The sequence below is a fragment of the Jatropha curcas genome, chromosome 6 (genome assembly GCF_041381405.1).
Source record: "Jatropha curcas cultivar XTBG-Jc1 chromosome 6, XTBG_Jcur_1.0, whole genome shotgun sequence".
Taxonomy (NCBI): Eukaryota; Viridiplantae; Streptophyta; class Magnoliopsida; order Malpighiales; family Euphorbiaceae; genus Jatropha; species Jatropha curcas.
The window spans coordinates 1,843,505-1,856,970 of NC_143156.1; the positions used below are offsets into that span (position 1 = coordinate 1,843,505).

Consider the following 13,466-nt stretch of genomic DNA (forward strand, 5'->3'; position numbering starts at 1 on the left):
TTTAATGTTTGTGTATAGTTTCTGCAATTTTTATTTCAGTCGTCCATGCTTGACCAACTTTATCAATTTTTTATAAAAGAATTGTTATAAATTTACGTACAAGATCATTGAATTGCTTAGCAATTATCAGTAACTTGATCAACGAGTTCATGTTTTGAAGATGGCAACAAGCAATCAAAAGCCTTTATCTCTCCATCGAAGACCAAAACTTCGTATCATTTCCCAATCATCCTTAGCTTTGTCAAGAAGAGAAAGAAAACTGTTCAAGAAAAGAAACCAAAACCTGCAAAACCCATACAAAGAAATAGAGAAACAAAAGCAAAAAAGGAATCTTTTTCCTCTCCCTCCTAAAGCCATTCTTTATCTCCCATCCATTTCTCTCTACAAGATATATAAAACCCTCTACGATCCTTCTTCTTCCTCAAGAACACACCCTTAAACAGAAACCCGAAATCCCCATTCTAAACTATGTCCTTAACCCATCGTCCTCGTGTTACAGTCAATGGAATACGAAGAATGAGAACTTTTCATTACTTCTGGTGCCAAAGCTGCCAGAGAACCATAAGATTAACCTCCATAAACCCACATGAAAATTTCTGTCCTCATTGCTTTAGTGTAGTAAATCATGAGCTAGACATATTAAGGCCTAGGCTAATTCCTGACCTGATAGAGCTTGAGCCTTCTCCGGCTTCAAGATTATTGGATTCATTAGCATTAACGCTTAATTCTTCAATGAGACGGCGATACATTGAATATCATAGAAGATTTCGTTGGGAATCTGAAGGTGCCAATTCACCTTGGATTACTCTTGAATTTCTTGAACCTCCCCGCCCACCACGACTTCCACAGCCACATACGGCGGTTCCTGGCGGTGTTGATGCTAATAATAATGGGAATACTGGGAATTTTGCTGATGTCGATAACTTGTTTGTTCCGGAGCTGACTGATCTTGACAGGCCCGGACCACCTCCTGCGGCTGCTTCCGCTATTGAAGCATTGGCAATGGTGAAAATTACACAAGAACATTTGATTAAGGATTCGACTTGTCCTGTTTGTAAAGATGAATTTGAGTTAGGTGGAGAAGTGAGGGAATTACCCTGCAAGCATTTGTACCATTCAGATTGCATTGTTCCATGGTTAAGTATGCACAATACTTGCCCGGTTTGCCGGTATGAAGTGCATGATGGTTTTGAGGATCATATACAGCAAGAAAATGGTCAATCTTTTGGATTTGAGGAGGTGGCAAATAGTATGAATTGGCTGAGGAACCAGTTTGTTTCTTTATGGCCTGTTCGTGCATTTTCAGTTTGGAGACAGAGGTATCTTGATTTCTTGGATAATCGAGTTGCAAATTCTGGAGGAGGTCAGTTTGGAATTTCCTATTCTTATTTTGTTCTTTTCTTTGTTTTTCTAATTTGTACTTTCGAAAAACTTAATGATATAGTTGAAATTCTATTCCTTCTCTAAATTATGCATATGGATATAAAAGAAAGAGTGCCTTTCTTCATTATCCTATATATAGCTGTTATTTTATGTACCAATTCTAAATGCAATAAGAATTTGAAAATCAAAATCTGTTCCATGATAACAGCTGACTGCGATTTCAAAAGTAGCTCCTCTTGCAATCTAGTGAATTTAATATGACATTGTGAGGGACATGGATTAAACTTTTTTCCCCATATTGGATGAAAGAGCTTAATCTGTTTTCTTCAGTCTTTTTGTAATTCTTGGTTGAAAGAGCTTAATCTGTTTTCTTCAATCTTTTTGTAATTCTTGGTTGGTAATTTAGCTCTGATAATTTCTTGCAGCTAGTCCCTGGTGGCGTTCCTGGCTCATTCTCTAGCTCTGCATTTCAACTGCTACTCAAGCTAGAATCTGTACATATTAGCCTTGTAATTGAATGATTTCTTATAGCTAGGCAGGTATCTGTAACTTATGCTAAATTTCAAGATTGCAAAGATGAAAGTTAAATTGAAGCTTAACAGGTAAGCTTCACACTTCTTGTTATCTCTCCGAAACTCCACCTCGGCCACCATATATGAGGACTGTTGGGCCATAAGCATAACTGGTCTCAATTGTGAATTTTAAGTTGTCTTAAATAACTCATTCTGTCAATATCTTTGCTGCAGATTTCTGAACTTGGAAAAAGGTGTTTAACCCATGATGGTGGATACTTCTGATTTCAGAAATGGGTTCGTTGTTGAAGAAACTAAATGGATTCCACTTGAACACAATTCGGATTTCGACTTCTTAAGGAATCATATAGAACTAGAAATTAATTCCAGAACTGATCTCAAATGTAATGGCAATATGTTCTGTTATGCCACATGACAATGCAATCACAAGAAATATTGATTCTTTAAAGGATAAACAGGCATAACTAATGCACTTCTTGGATTCTTAACATTTATATTAATTAATTTAATTATATTAATTTATTATTTAAGCCAGACAGAAGCAATTTAATATTAATTAAGCCAATTGAAAAAATTCTTGATATGTTCTTGCTTAAGAAATAGCAAAAAAAAAAAAAAAAAAAGGGCAAATGTCTGTAATACATGGTCAAATCATTAATATCTTGATTTGCCTGAATACCAACAATCTTTGTTAGTCTAAACATCAACAATGTCTTTTGAACTCAAACAACTAATGGGAAATACAAATATTACAATAAGCACTAATTTAATAAAATAAATTATAATAATGAATTAATATAAAATATAAATATCATTTAAAAATTAATTAATAAATATAATCTAATAATGATTTAAATGAATTGTAAAAAAATAAAGACAAAATAACTTTTCATTAAAGTTAATTATTGATATATTTTTTTAATTTAAGATAATAATATCCTAACTTTTTATTTACATGGAAGTGTAACCTTTTCACTCACCACCTTAGACGGAAATTTATTTTTTCAACATTTATAAATTTAAAGATTTTATTTTTACCATGCATATAAGTTATAATCTAAATAATTTTCATATTAATAATAATTAATTTTCTCCGATATCTCAAAATGCTTAAAGCGAAATTTTTATTATCTAATTTATTATCAAATTAAATAAATATAACATGGTGTATAAATTAAGTACAACATAAAATTTGTGATTTTGATCATTCAAAATTTATTTTTCATAAGGTTTCTATATTAAAAAAAAAATTCTAATATTAGCCAAAGAACAATTAAGGTGATTTGATGTGACTAATATGATTAGAGAATTTTTAATTTTGTCACGCCCAACTAAATTAATAGTAATTTATTTTTGATTAAAAATTTAGCTTCTCATATAAAAAAGAATTTTTTATTTTAGAAAAAAAAAAGATTTCAATTAATAAAAAACTCGCCTAAATAAATAAATACACAAAACTATTTAAATTCGCTTAAAATATCATCTCAAAAGCTACAGCAAGCAACAACAAGACACAGGCATCCGTGAAGCTGGAACTTGGAAGGATTGATGATGGGGTCATCATTATCATCACCAGCTCCTTTGCCACTCTGGTGGATACAACTACAAGACGGACCTACGCCGGTTAATCTCATTACCACCGCCGCTTCATTCCGCCTGGGCTTCCTCCTCCACTCCCCCAAGGTATCCGTGTGTGTCCTTTTCTTATTTGTGGCTTAAATTTGATGACTTCAAAATGATTGCTTCTATTCAATTGAAGTATTTGTGACAAAGTTTAATTGGGTATGGTCTATTCTGTCTAATTTTGTTGATGGGTTAGTTATATCCAAAAAAAAGAATGGGAGATATAGCCTAAATAAAGTAATTATTTTACAAAGATTGCTGTTTTTTCCCTTTGCTTGGTATAGTTTGTATAAAATGATTTAACTCTCATTTTGTATAAACTCGTTGAGATATAAATTTTAAGGCTTTTTTATCATGCCTACCCTGCCTTGTAGAATAGAAGGAAGTTTTCTTTTTAAATTGAACTCATTGGATTGGATTATAAATTTAATTTCTCTGATGATGTTGTTGAGCTGCTATTATTGAATTGAATCTTTCAGTGAACCTCCTTATCATCTCTGATAGGAAAAGATATTTAAAAGATAAACATACAAACAAACCATTTTTACGAATACTAAGTTTCCTTTTCTTACCATTAGCTTAATCATCGGAGACAGCTACATGTTGAAAAATGGAGTTTTGAGGCTTAGCAACCACTTAATATGCCATCACATGCTGATATTTGAGTATCTCTAAGTTATTTTTCCTCCTGTCTCCACTATTGTACAGAGACTCTCTCATCTCAATTGTGTGCCTAAATTGAAGGACATATGGTCTGAAAAAGCATCCCAATTAAATGGAATCGATTTTCTTCAAATTCCAAATGATATTTTTGCATCCACATGCTCATATTGGTCATATTTCTTTAATGGCGGAGAAGCTGGAAAAGGCCGTGGAATTGAGGGATTGTCACAACCAGAGACATCTAGTAGAAATTCATTCAATGGAAGGAAATGGACAAATATTCTTCTTGCTGTTAATGTCTTGTAGGTACCAAAATAACGTTTTACTTCCTAATGTTTACAATATTTCCAGAGTAAAAACATGTGTTTTACTAGCTATCCTTGCATGCAGAGTTTATGTTGCACAAATTGCTACACAGGGAAAGCTAATGTTGTGGGGAGCTAAGGTTAGACACTTAGAGAGCAAAAGATAATGTAGGCAAGTGTGCTGTTCGATATTCAAATTCCCGAAATAGGAGATCTTTATTAGTCAATTCATAATGTTTACAGATTAATAGTCTCATTGACAAGGGACAATTTTGGAGACTGGCTACTTCATCCCTTTTGCATGCAAATATTGGGCACCTTATGGTTTGTTCTTTGTTTTCTGACTTTGAATTTCTCCATGGATAATTGTCCTTTACCAATCTAAAAAGAAATTCATCTTTCCAGGTCAATTGTTATTCCTTGAACTCTATTGGTCCTACAATTGAGAGCCTTAGTGGTGCAAGGAGATATCTTGCAGTTTACTTTGCATCTGCAATTGCAAGTAACCATCATAAACCCACTTCAATGAAAAAGTGAAAATGCTTTCTCACTCTTTCTCTAATCAAATTCTTATTAGAAATTCAGGTTCAGCCGCAAGTTATTGGTTCTGTAAAGCACCTGCTGTGGGCGCCTCAGGAGCTATCTTTGGATTAGTAGGCCATCCTAATACCTATTCTAAAAGCATTCTTGTCATATTTAGCTCATGATAGACTTATGTATGCCTGAGTGTGTATGTCTAGCTACATGGTTGAAAAGATCACATTTGCGTTAATTACCACACCATATATGTAATATTTATTGCGAGGTGGGGAACTTGCTGTTGGTATCTGTCTAACTTACATGAATGAAAATATTTCTCACCTTAAGATTAAATCTTCCAAATCCTTGACAATTCAAGAGCAGAGGTGTTTAAGGGAACCGCTTTTGTGATAGGAATTTTCTTGGGTTTTATTTGATGCAATAGGATAATATATACGTATACAATTCTAATGTGTTTGTTTCTCCTCCTGTTTACTGTTAACTTAGCTATACTTAATTGACTACCACAGAGTTTTGATTTGCAAAGTGAGAAAGACAAAATGAGTGAAAATATAAAAAGGAATAACAATGGAGAAATAAGGGAGAAAAGGCAGTAACATTTACCGTGCTGTTATTAAAAAATCATTTCTTTGACCTGTAAATGGGAAGGCATCAGGATCTTCAATTTATTACGCTATCAAGTGATAAAAAGTTCCTTAAGCTAATCATTTTCATCACAGTTTATTATTTGACATATTGATATTCTCTTTTAGGTTGGATCTCTTGCTGTATTTGTTGTGAGACATAGACGCATAGTCAAAGGTGGCAAGGATGAACTATTGCACATAGCACAAGTGATAGCACTAAATATGGTATGATTTAAGCCTTCTGCAGAAAATTGGGGAGTGATTTATCAACCAGTAGAAATATGTTATACTAATTAAAGCCTATGAAATGTAGTACACTGGTTTAATTTCTGTGGATTTTGATGTCAAATTGAAATTGGATGTATGACTTGGTCTTGGTCCATTTCCACGTGGAATTTTCTATGTATAATCTAGTCATCTAGAAATGCTTGAAGCAGTTCTAATAAGTGGTAATGATCCTCTTTCATGCAGGTTATTGGTGTATTGTCCAGGGGCATTGACAATTGGGGACATGTAAGTATCACATGTGTGCTTTCTTTCTTATCGTTTTTTTCCTACGATTTCGTATCTAAATCCACGGATGAGTATAGAAGATAATAAAGCTTTTAGTGAGAACTTCAAGGGATTTTCAATTTTGCATTTTAAGATCGGAATTTACAACCAAGGAGGGTCTGTGAAATTGATTTGGAGAGAGATGGGGGAAAGGATGGATGTGCATGTATAAATTCTCCCCTAAACTTGAGTTTTTTTCTTGGTTTTGGTTAAGAGTCCAAAACGGATTTTAATGTGAAGGCATGTTATTTCAGAAAGTTGGTATTTTTCTTTTATTATAATTTCAGTTAGGGGGCTTGCTTGGTGGAATTGCCACATCATGGTTTATAGGACCTGCCTGGAAGTACGAGTCTCTAGCAAATGGTCGAAGAATTTTTGTGGACAGGGCACCCATTAAGTATCTTACGAAGTAGAAATGGAGATAGTGTACATTGTACATCTCAGCTGGGTTGTTTATTTCATTGCAGTATCTTAACTATTGTTGATTGTAAATCAGAAAGATTACCAGTGTAGCTAAGAGTATGGTAAAAGTTATACGGTAAATTTTTGAATTTTGAGATGATTGTTCTAAGATGTAATGTATTACATAATTGGCAATCTTATTAATATTGAAATTAAATTCCCCCTCTTGGATTATTTAATTTCTAATTTTTAACCACTCTACATCAGTATTTAAATGCATCCTTCAGCGTTTTTCCTCTATTTTTATCAAGAAATCAGAACACGAAATCTCCAAGATAAATTTCATTTGAAAATGTATTCTATCTCTACAAATCTATTATATGACACTAGTTTCTCCATTACAACTATAGCTTAACATTGTATTGCAGATGCTCAAAAGGAACACCATGTATTTTACACTTGGAACATACAGAAATGGTTCTTGAAATCTGCAATGCAATGTTGATTTCTTGAGTCTAGAGGTTGCTCCCTTTGAGAAGAACCTCTAATGTTTCACTTTAACATCAGGAAACTAGAAGTGAGATGCCAGGCCTGCCACCTTCTTGGCTTTGACCAGTGATTCATCCTTTGTTTCATTTACATTTATGTCAATTGCCTGAAGAAAAAAAAAAAAAAACATGAAAAACTTCTGAACTTTCCACAGAAGTTTCTATCATTCTCGCCGGAGCAAAACTGGGTATCAAACATCTTGTAACTGTGCCTCAGAAACTGTCTCCGGTACTGTGATTAGGAAATTTACTGTCAATATTGCCAACAAAAAAGATAGAAGATCAAGACTCCAGAAAATCCCAACCATGAGAGCTCCCTGTAGAAAGGTTTTGCCGCTACAGCTGCCAAACCATGCAACTATATCAGTACAATAAGAAAAGCAAGATCTGAAGTATACTCGCATCATAATAACGCACAAATTTACCCATACCCATAGGCTCACAGACTATATAACAAAATGAAGGAAAACACAAAAACAACAGATGCAGAATATTGTTTCATAAAGCATAGAGTAAAAACTTTTTAACTTATTTTCATAGCAAATCACTCATTTCCAAACCAAGAATTACTCACATTCATAGTTTAACCAAGGAAAGAAACATAGCGAGTCAAAGAAGAAACATGTTGACATTTTTATTGTTAACCGTATCATGGTAAAGCATAGAAGCCAATAAGAGTATCATGGTAAGGCATAGAAGCCAATAAGTCATAATTTGGAAGCAGTAACTTACATGTTGGAGATAACGCAGATGGAGATGGAGCAAGCAATTGAGCTACTGAACCTTTCCTTGGATTATTGAAGGATGCTTGAGGCGAAGGGGACATGTCTGGGGGCAGCTGTGATGGAGGATCTGCTGGATGTAAGTAAGGACTCAGGTTAGAACGAGAAGGTGATGGGCTTGGAGAAACTGGAGAACCATGGTATCCACATGGTTGAGGAGGTTCAGCTGTTACAGTGGAATGAACTGGAGAATTTACAGGAGATAAAGAATTGTCAGGCCCACTTTTTGGGCTTGTGGTCGGAGAAGCTGCAGGAGAGATTGATGGAGAAATAGTAGGACAGGGAGAAGTTGGAGGTTCAGAATAATCATTGAGCTCTGGAGATGGTGCTGGTGAAGGAGTTGGAGGGTTTGCATGAAGCGTTTCTTTCAAATATGATGATAAAATAACACTCTTTACTTTACCAAAAACTGAGTTATCAAGGCCAAGATTCTTTGAAGGAGAATCTGTAATTGTTTGGGCCAACTGTCTCAATCTCAGTGGTAGAAGGCTCCCAAGATCTGACACTACAGAAGCCTGAACAGTGACTGGGGAATCAATTGTGGAACCAGCTGTGTTTGTTATTTGCACAATTACATTCTGCATAACAAGGCGGAAAAAAAATTACAAGGAAATCGGACAGCCAGTATCACAATACAACTTATTTATAGGCAGAAATGCTATCTTTTATCCACTAGAACTGATGCAGTTTATTAGAAGCTAATTATCAGGATCAGTGACATTACTTCTGTTCAAAAAACTGGGGACATATACACATTATTGACTAGATAGTTTAAGTCTTTAAGATAATTCACTTTTTTCATGAATTATCCACATTTCTAATGTCTTCCATTTTCTCAATCAAGTTAACAAGGCTTCATTATCAATCTTGAATTGAGAAATTACTCTTGAATAGGTTTAATATTTGGTAATGTAATTTCAATTCATCAAAATATTAAGAGAACAAGACCTAAATCCATAGTTTCAGTTTTCAAACAATCACAGATCGCCAGACATGAGAAGTAAAACATGTACAATGTTAATATAAAAAAAAAAAAATGCAATACCTCGTAAGGTCTGAGGTGCAGTCCAAACTTCAATTGATTCCTCAACTCTGCCAGATTATACAGTATTTCAGCTATGGAATTATTGAGGGTAAACTTAAAGAGGATCTGGGGCCTCTGCCAAATGGAAGCATAGGCTACCGGGATAACAGTAATCCCCCCAGAAAACTTTAAAATCTGAAACATAGAGGGCTGCCCAAAAATTGAGGTTGTCAGAGTCAGATTGGATTCCCGAAGGAACACCTCAATTAAAGATGACCTCAGCACACTTAGGGACACTTGATTTATAGGAACTTGTATTGAGTTAGAAAGAACACCAAACACCACCTCAGTCCAGTTAGATGCACCTGACTGGTGCATGGATAGGACAGCCACCTGTTAAGAAGAAATAGACTAGATTCAACTTCCAATTACATTTTAGAACACAAGGTATACAATGTGATATAATTGCAGAAGCTGGAAGAAAGACCTTTGCTCCCGGCACGCCTATTTCATCGTTGATATCATATTCTAGTCTGTCAATGTGTTGAACAACCTGTGAAACTGGCTTTTGCAGTCTAAAGTATACTTGTACTGCAGCTGGGAATAAGAAATAGGTGATGTCAGTGCCAGAGTATGTACCAAATTACTCCTATAAGAAATAAGTAAATTAACAATTCCAGATAAAGAGTTTAATAGGAATGCAATACAAGTGGTCCACATCAAATATACATGACAATTAGAAATTTCAATCCCAAAATGCATTTCCCAGAAAATATTAGAAATTTATGCTTTCATTTATTGTAGAATATTTGGAAAAAAAATTCGAAGATTACTTTAGAAAATCTTTTAGGGTCCATATGAAAATATGGATAATTTGAAATGAAAGTCGATTTGGATTTGAGTTTCAAGTTCAAACTCATAAAAATAGGCATGATGTCAAATTTCAAATTATCATTTCAAATTGCTAGCGACCAAATGGATTGTTGCAGTATTGAAGGAAGATCGCATCATAAATGTGCAGTAAACTAAGTAGCCAGTAAACCACAATCTGGAACAAAAGATTGTTAACTTTTAAAAAATGAACAGAAAATTTTATATACCACAAGGGAATACATAAAACTTTTGAACCAATTTGCAATTATTTCTTTCATTGTATACTTACAAATAGTGGGGTTGTATTCAATTAACAAACATGATCTCGATAAGTTGAAGAACAATACTAGAAGAAAGAATCAAACAAGAATCAGAGCATGATATTCATCAAACTTGATCCAAAATCGAATCCCTTAAGGTTCACAAGAAATACATGTACCATATCCACCCCAAATGGAAAATGCTAGAATGTAGATCTCACAATATCATTTATAGCTTTTTTTCAAAAATTGGATAGCAAATGGATATAGAATCAAATTCTAAACCACAAATCATATGGAGATGAGATTTTTCTTTTTGGGCTATGTACTGTCATCCTAAAACCAAAAATACATAAATACGAGTGCATGCATCTATTCCTAGATAGATCTACCAAAGAGCTCGAGAGAGAGGATCAAGAAACCTTTCAATGAAGTGGAATGGATTCATCAACCTGTGAACAATCAGAGGATTTTAATTGTATCCAACAGATGGCTGAGCACTTAAGAGGATAGATAGAAAGGTTAAAGTTTGCAAGTTCTAATCACCACCTTGAAATAAATCTGTAAGCGGATAGTCATCTTGATAGATCTAAAAAGTAAAGCTATTCTTTGGTCATGGTATAAATTGCCTGTTATATGATACCTTGTTCAAAGCTAGAAGTTGTTATCAACACAAAAATGAAGTTACAATAAACAGTTGGCCTCAGAATTTAACTTAATGCACACAATCAATAAAGATGGGAAATACCCTAAATTAGCCAAACACATGAATGGCATCATCTTTCTATAGAATTCGACCATAGACACACTTTTCAATAGAATAAAAGTGGAGTCAAACCTTGGAGATTACCAAAGAGTGTAAAGCATAGCTTACTCTCTTCTACTATCAGATCAACTTATACCAGGACAACTAGAAACTTCTCATGATCTCGTCACAACAATCTAAAGTCCAACCAAAAAAAGGAAAACAAGAAACAATACAAATCCCTAATCAGAGATGAAAAGGCAAAACACTGTATATCCATGTATGACCTAAAAATCATAAGAGAAAACCCATCTAACTTAACAAGGAGCGAATTATTACATTGGAAAGATGGCTAACATGATGAGCTACAGACACAACATACCACAATGTAAACATCCTCAATTGAAAACACCAATTACACTGAAAACCCATTTATACTAATAGGTATAGAATCTTAATTACACAATAAAAGAGCAAAACAACGAATACACGTTAAGAATAAAAGGAACCCTAATTGCACACAAAAAGAAAACTCTAGACACAAGATATTCACATGCCCAAAATGATAAACAACACTAAAATTAAACAAAATTACTAAACAATTAAACATGAAAAGATAAATAAAAAGGATAAGAAGCGCACCACTGAACTTAATCGAATCTTTAGCATCGAAACCATCTAATTTTGCTGTATGGGAAGGGAGGATCCAGAAGATCCCAGAGACCAAAAGAGATAAACTGAGAATCAAAACGAAAAAACACCTAAAACTAAAATCCTTATATATTCTTGATAATCCCATGGAACATCTCTCACAGAAAATACCCGAAGAACCTCCTTCCCTTCCTCCTCCGTTTCCATTCTCGTAGCTCTGCCATTGCTGCAGATTTTGCTGCGCTTCTTTCCCCATTGCAAGAGCATCTGGAACCGAAAGCACTCACTCTCTCTCTCTCTCTCTCTCGCTCCCTAAAAAGAAGTTCAAAATTGAGAAGATGAGAGACAAGTGTTCATGGTAGGCATTTGGCCTCTCTGTATTAACTACATAACCCACTTTTCTCGTGTATTCTATTCCCCTTTCACTAATCACATTCACTACAACTCTTCTTTAAGCATCTACTCTTTCTCTCTCTAGATATTCTCTGCTGCCTGTCGCCAGTACAGTAAACGCCGCATGCTTACGTGGACCAATTTGCACCCTTGATATTACATGGAAATCACGCGTTTTTAACATCAACTGTCCAGATCTGTCATGTGCATTGTCTATTATGCATGATAGATAGTAGCATATAATTATGAATTTTTTAAATGTTTTTCAAATTGGTGGCTTTTTTTTTTTTTTTTTTTTTTAATTAGGAATTTGCTAGTAGTGGTTTTTTTTAGGCTACCCAACGTTGAGGAGAAGCAAAGGTGAAAGGGAAAGTGAGAGAGAGGATTGGATATGATCAATTAGATAATAAAGTGAAGTGAGTGACTAATAAAGTTCAAAAATAAAATACAATTGAGTGGGAATTGATTAGATGATAAGAGTGGGAAATGTTGTTCATCTTTTGGTGCAATTAGGGTTTTAAATTCAAATGTGGTTGTGGACTAAACTTTCAATATATTTTTCTTTACCCTTTTGGATTAATCATAAAAAGAAATGATAATAATAGTTTTTTTTTTTTTTTTTCCGTTTGTGAGTTACATATGCGACATAAAACTTTTTACTTCATCTTTATCCTAAAATATAAATCATTTTGACTATTTACAGATTAATAATTTTTTAAGCCGATCATGTGTAGTCTGATTGGTCCATAACAAAAGTCATATTTTAAAACGAAAAAAATAATTATTAGTTAAACAAGATTATGCATATATGATGTTTGCTTTGATTATTCAAATTGACAAGTTAGAATTAGGTTTTAAGAACTTTATTTCTTTTATTTCTTCATGCTAAAAATCTTGGTAAAGTCATTGTATTCGCAAAAAATTATTATAGTCGAATTTCTATATATATCTTGAAAATGCAAAAATATATTATTATTATTATTGTAGTTGTCGTCGTCGTTAAAACAACCGATGCTAAAATTTAAGAATTTCATCGATTAATTTTTGTTTACTAAAATAGACAAAAATAAATAAATTTAAGTAATTTTTATCTATCCTAATGGGCACTTATTTGGAAATCAAAAGTTCCAAAGAAAACACAACATTTTATTTGGAGGGTATAATTAGATGTTATTCTTTGTAAAGTCAATTTAATAAAGAAAAAGATGGATGCATCGCTCTTTTGCCCAGTGTGTGGTTTAGAGGAGGAAACTTTTGTTCATGTGTTGCTGCTTTGCAATTTCGCTAAGACTTGCTGGTTTTGATTGAAGTTGGGATGGAGGGAATCATATCCTATGCTAGAGCGTTTACTATCATCAACTGGTGGCATTGCAACCATGTATTCTGGCGACAACAGTATAGCTCTCTGATAAGACTGTTGGCTACTGCTCATTAGTCCCCAGTTGGATGGCAACAAGCAAATCAGTACATTTTAAAATGTGCACAGCAGACAGGGGTGCAACAGACGCAAATATGGTGCCCTCCTCAGCATAATGGCTATAAATGTAATACTGATGTTGCGCT

The 13,466-nt window shown here is 34.0% G+C and overlaps 3 protein-coding genes across 5 annotated transcripts; 2 read left to right on the forward strand and 1 right to left on the reverse strand.

Annotated features, from left to right (window-relative positions):
• The first annotated feature begins 62 nt into the window (after nt 1-62).
• On the forward strand, nt 63-2,446 carry LOC105633434 (RING/U-box superfamily protein). 2 transcript variants are annotated; one of them, XR_005178280.2, is made up of 3 exons: nt 63-1,363; nt 1,809-1,985; nt 2,130-2,446. XR_005178280.2 is itself a non-coding variant. In XM_037639444.2 (2 exons), the coding sequence occupies exons 1-2, from the start codon at nt 469-471 to the stop codon at nt 1,841-1,843; spliced, it is 930 nt and encodes a 309-aa protein (XP_037495372.1). In that variant the 5' UTR covers nt 63-468; the 3' UTR covers nt 1,844-2,446. The 2 variants fall into 2 exon arrangements, 1 of the variants encoding a protein (XP_037495372.1); XM_037639444.2 differs by having other exon boundaries at nt 1,809-2,446.
• Nucleotides 2,447-3,385: 939 nt separating this feature from the next.
• On the forward strand, nt 3,386-6,861 carry RBL10 (RHOMBOID-like protein 10). Of its 2 annotated transcripts, XM_012215961.4 has the most exons (9): nt 3,386-3,599; nt 4,248-4,504; nt 4,593-4,647; nt 4,751-4,831; nt 4,913-5,009; nt 5,093-5,160; nt 5,800-5,898; nt 6,145-6,186; nt 6,513-6,861. In XM_012215961.4, exons 1-9 carry the CDS (start codon nt 3,465-3,467, stop codon nt 6,636-6,638), a joined length of 960 nt encoding a protein of 319 aa, XP_012071351.1. In that variant the 5' UTR covers nt 3,386-3,464; the 3' UTR covers nt 6,639-6,861. The 2 variants fall into 2 exon arrangements, with proteins under 2 accessions (XP_012071351.1, XP_089579129.1); XM_089723003.1 differs by lacking the exon at nt 3,386-3,599 and having other exon boundaries at nt 4,374-4,508.
• An 83-nt stretch (nt 6,862-6,944) lies between these two features.
• Nucleotides 6,945-11,945, reverse strand: LOC105633371 (hydroxyproline-rich glycoprotein family protein). Its single transcript, XM_012215960.4, has 5 exons — nt 11,502-11,945; nt 9,469-9,578; nt 9,003-9,374; nt 7,908-8,535; nt 6,945-7,517 (listed from the first exon to the last, which is right to left on the reverse strand). The coding sequence occupies exons 1-5, from the start codon at nt 11,764-11,766 to the stop codon at nt 7,429-7,431; spliced, it is 1,464 nt and encodes a 487-aa protein (XP_012071350.1). The 5' UTR covers nt 11,767-11,945; the 3' UTR covers nt 6,945-7,428.
• Between the last annotated feature and the right edge of the window lie 1,521 nt (nt 11,946-13,466).

Bases quoted from the DNA above. Each gene is read 5' to 3' on its own strand.
- LOC105633434 (XM_037639444.2), top strand. From the start codon at position 469: ATGTCCTTAACCCATCGTCCTCGTGTTACAGTCAATGGAATACGAAGA. The intron at 1,364-1,808 runs GTCAGTTTGGAA...AATTTCTTGCAG, and splicing joins AGTTGCAAATTCTGGAGGAG to CTAGTCCCTGGTGGCGTTCC.
- LOC105633371 (XM_012215960.4), bottom strand. From the start codon at position 11,766: ATGGGGAAAGAAGCGCAGCAAAATCTGCAGCAATGGCAGAGCTACGAG. The intron at 9,375-9,468 runs GTCTTTCTTCCA...TCTTCTTAACAG, and splicing joins TAGGCGTGCCGGGAGCAAAG to GTGGCTGTCCTATCCATGCA. The intron at 8,536-9,002 runs GTATTGCATTTT...CTTGTTATGCAG, and splicing joins TGCACCTCAGACCTTACGAG to AATGTAATTGTGCAAATAAC.
- RBL10 (XM_012215961.4), top strand. From the start codon at position 3,465: ATGATGGGGTCATCATTATCATCACCAGCTCCTTTGCCACTCTGGTGG. The intron at 4,648-4,750 runs GTTAGACACTTA...TAATGTTTACAG, and splicing joins TAATGTTGTGGGGAGCTAAG to ATTAATAGTCTCATTGACAA. The intron at 5,010-5,092 runs GTAACCATCATA...TTAGAAATTCAG, and splicing joins CTTTGCATCTGCAATTGCAA to GTTCAGCCGCAAGTTATTGG.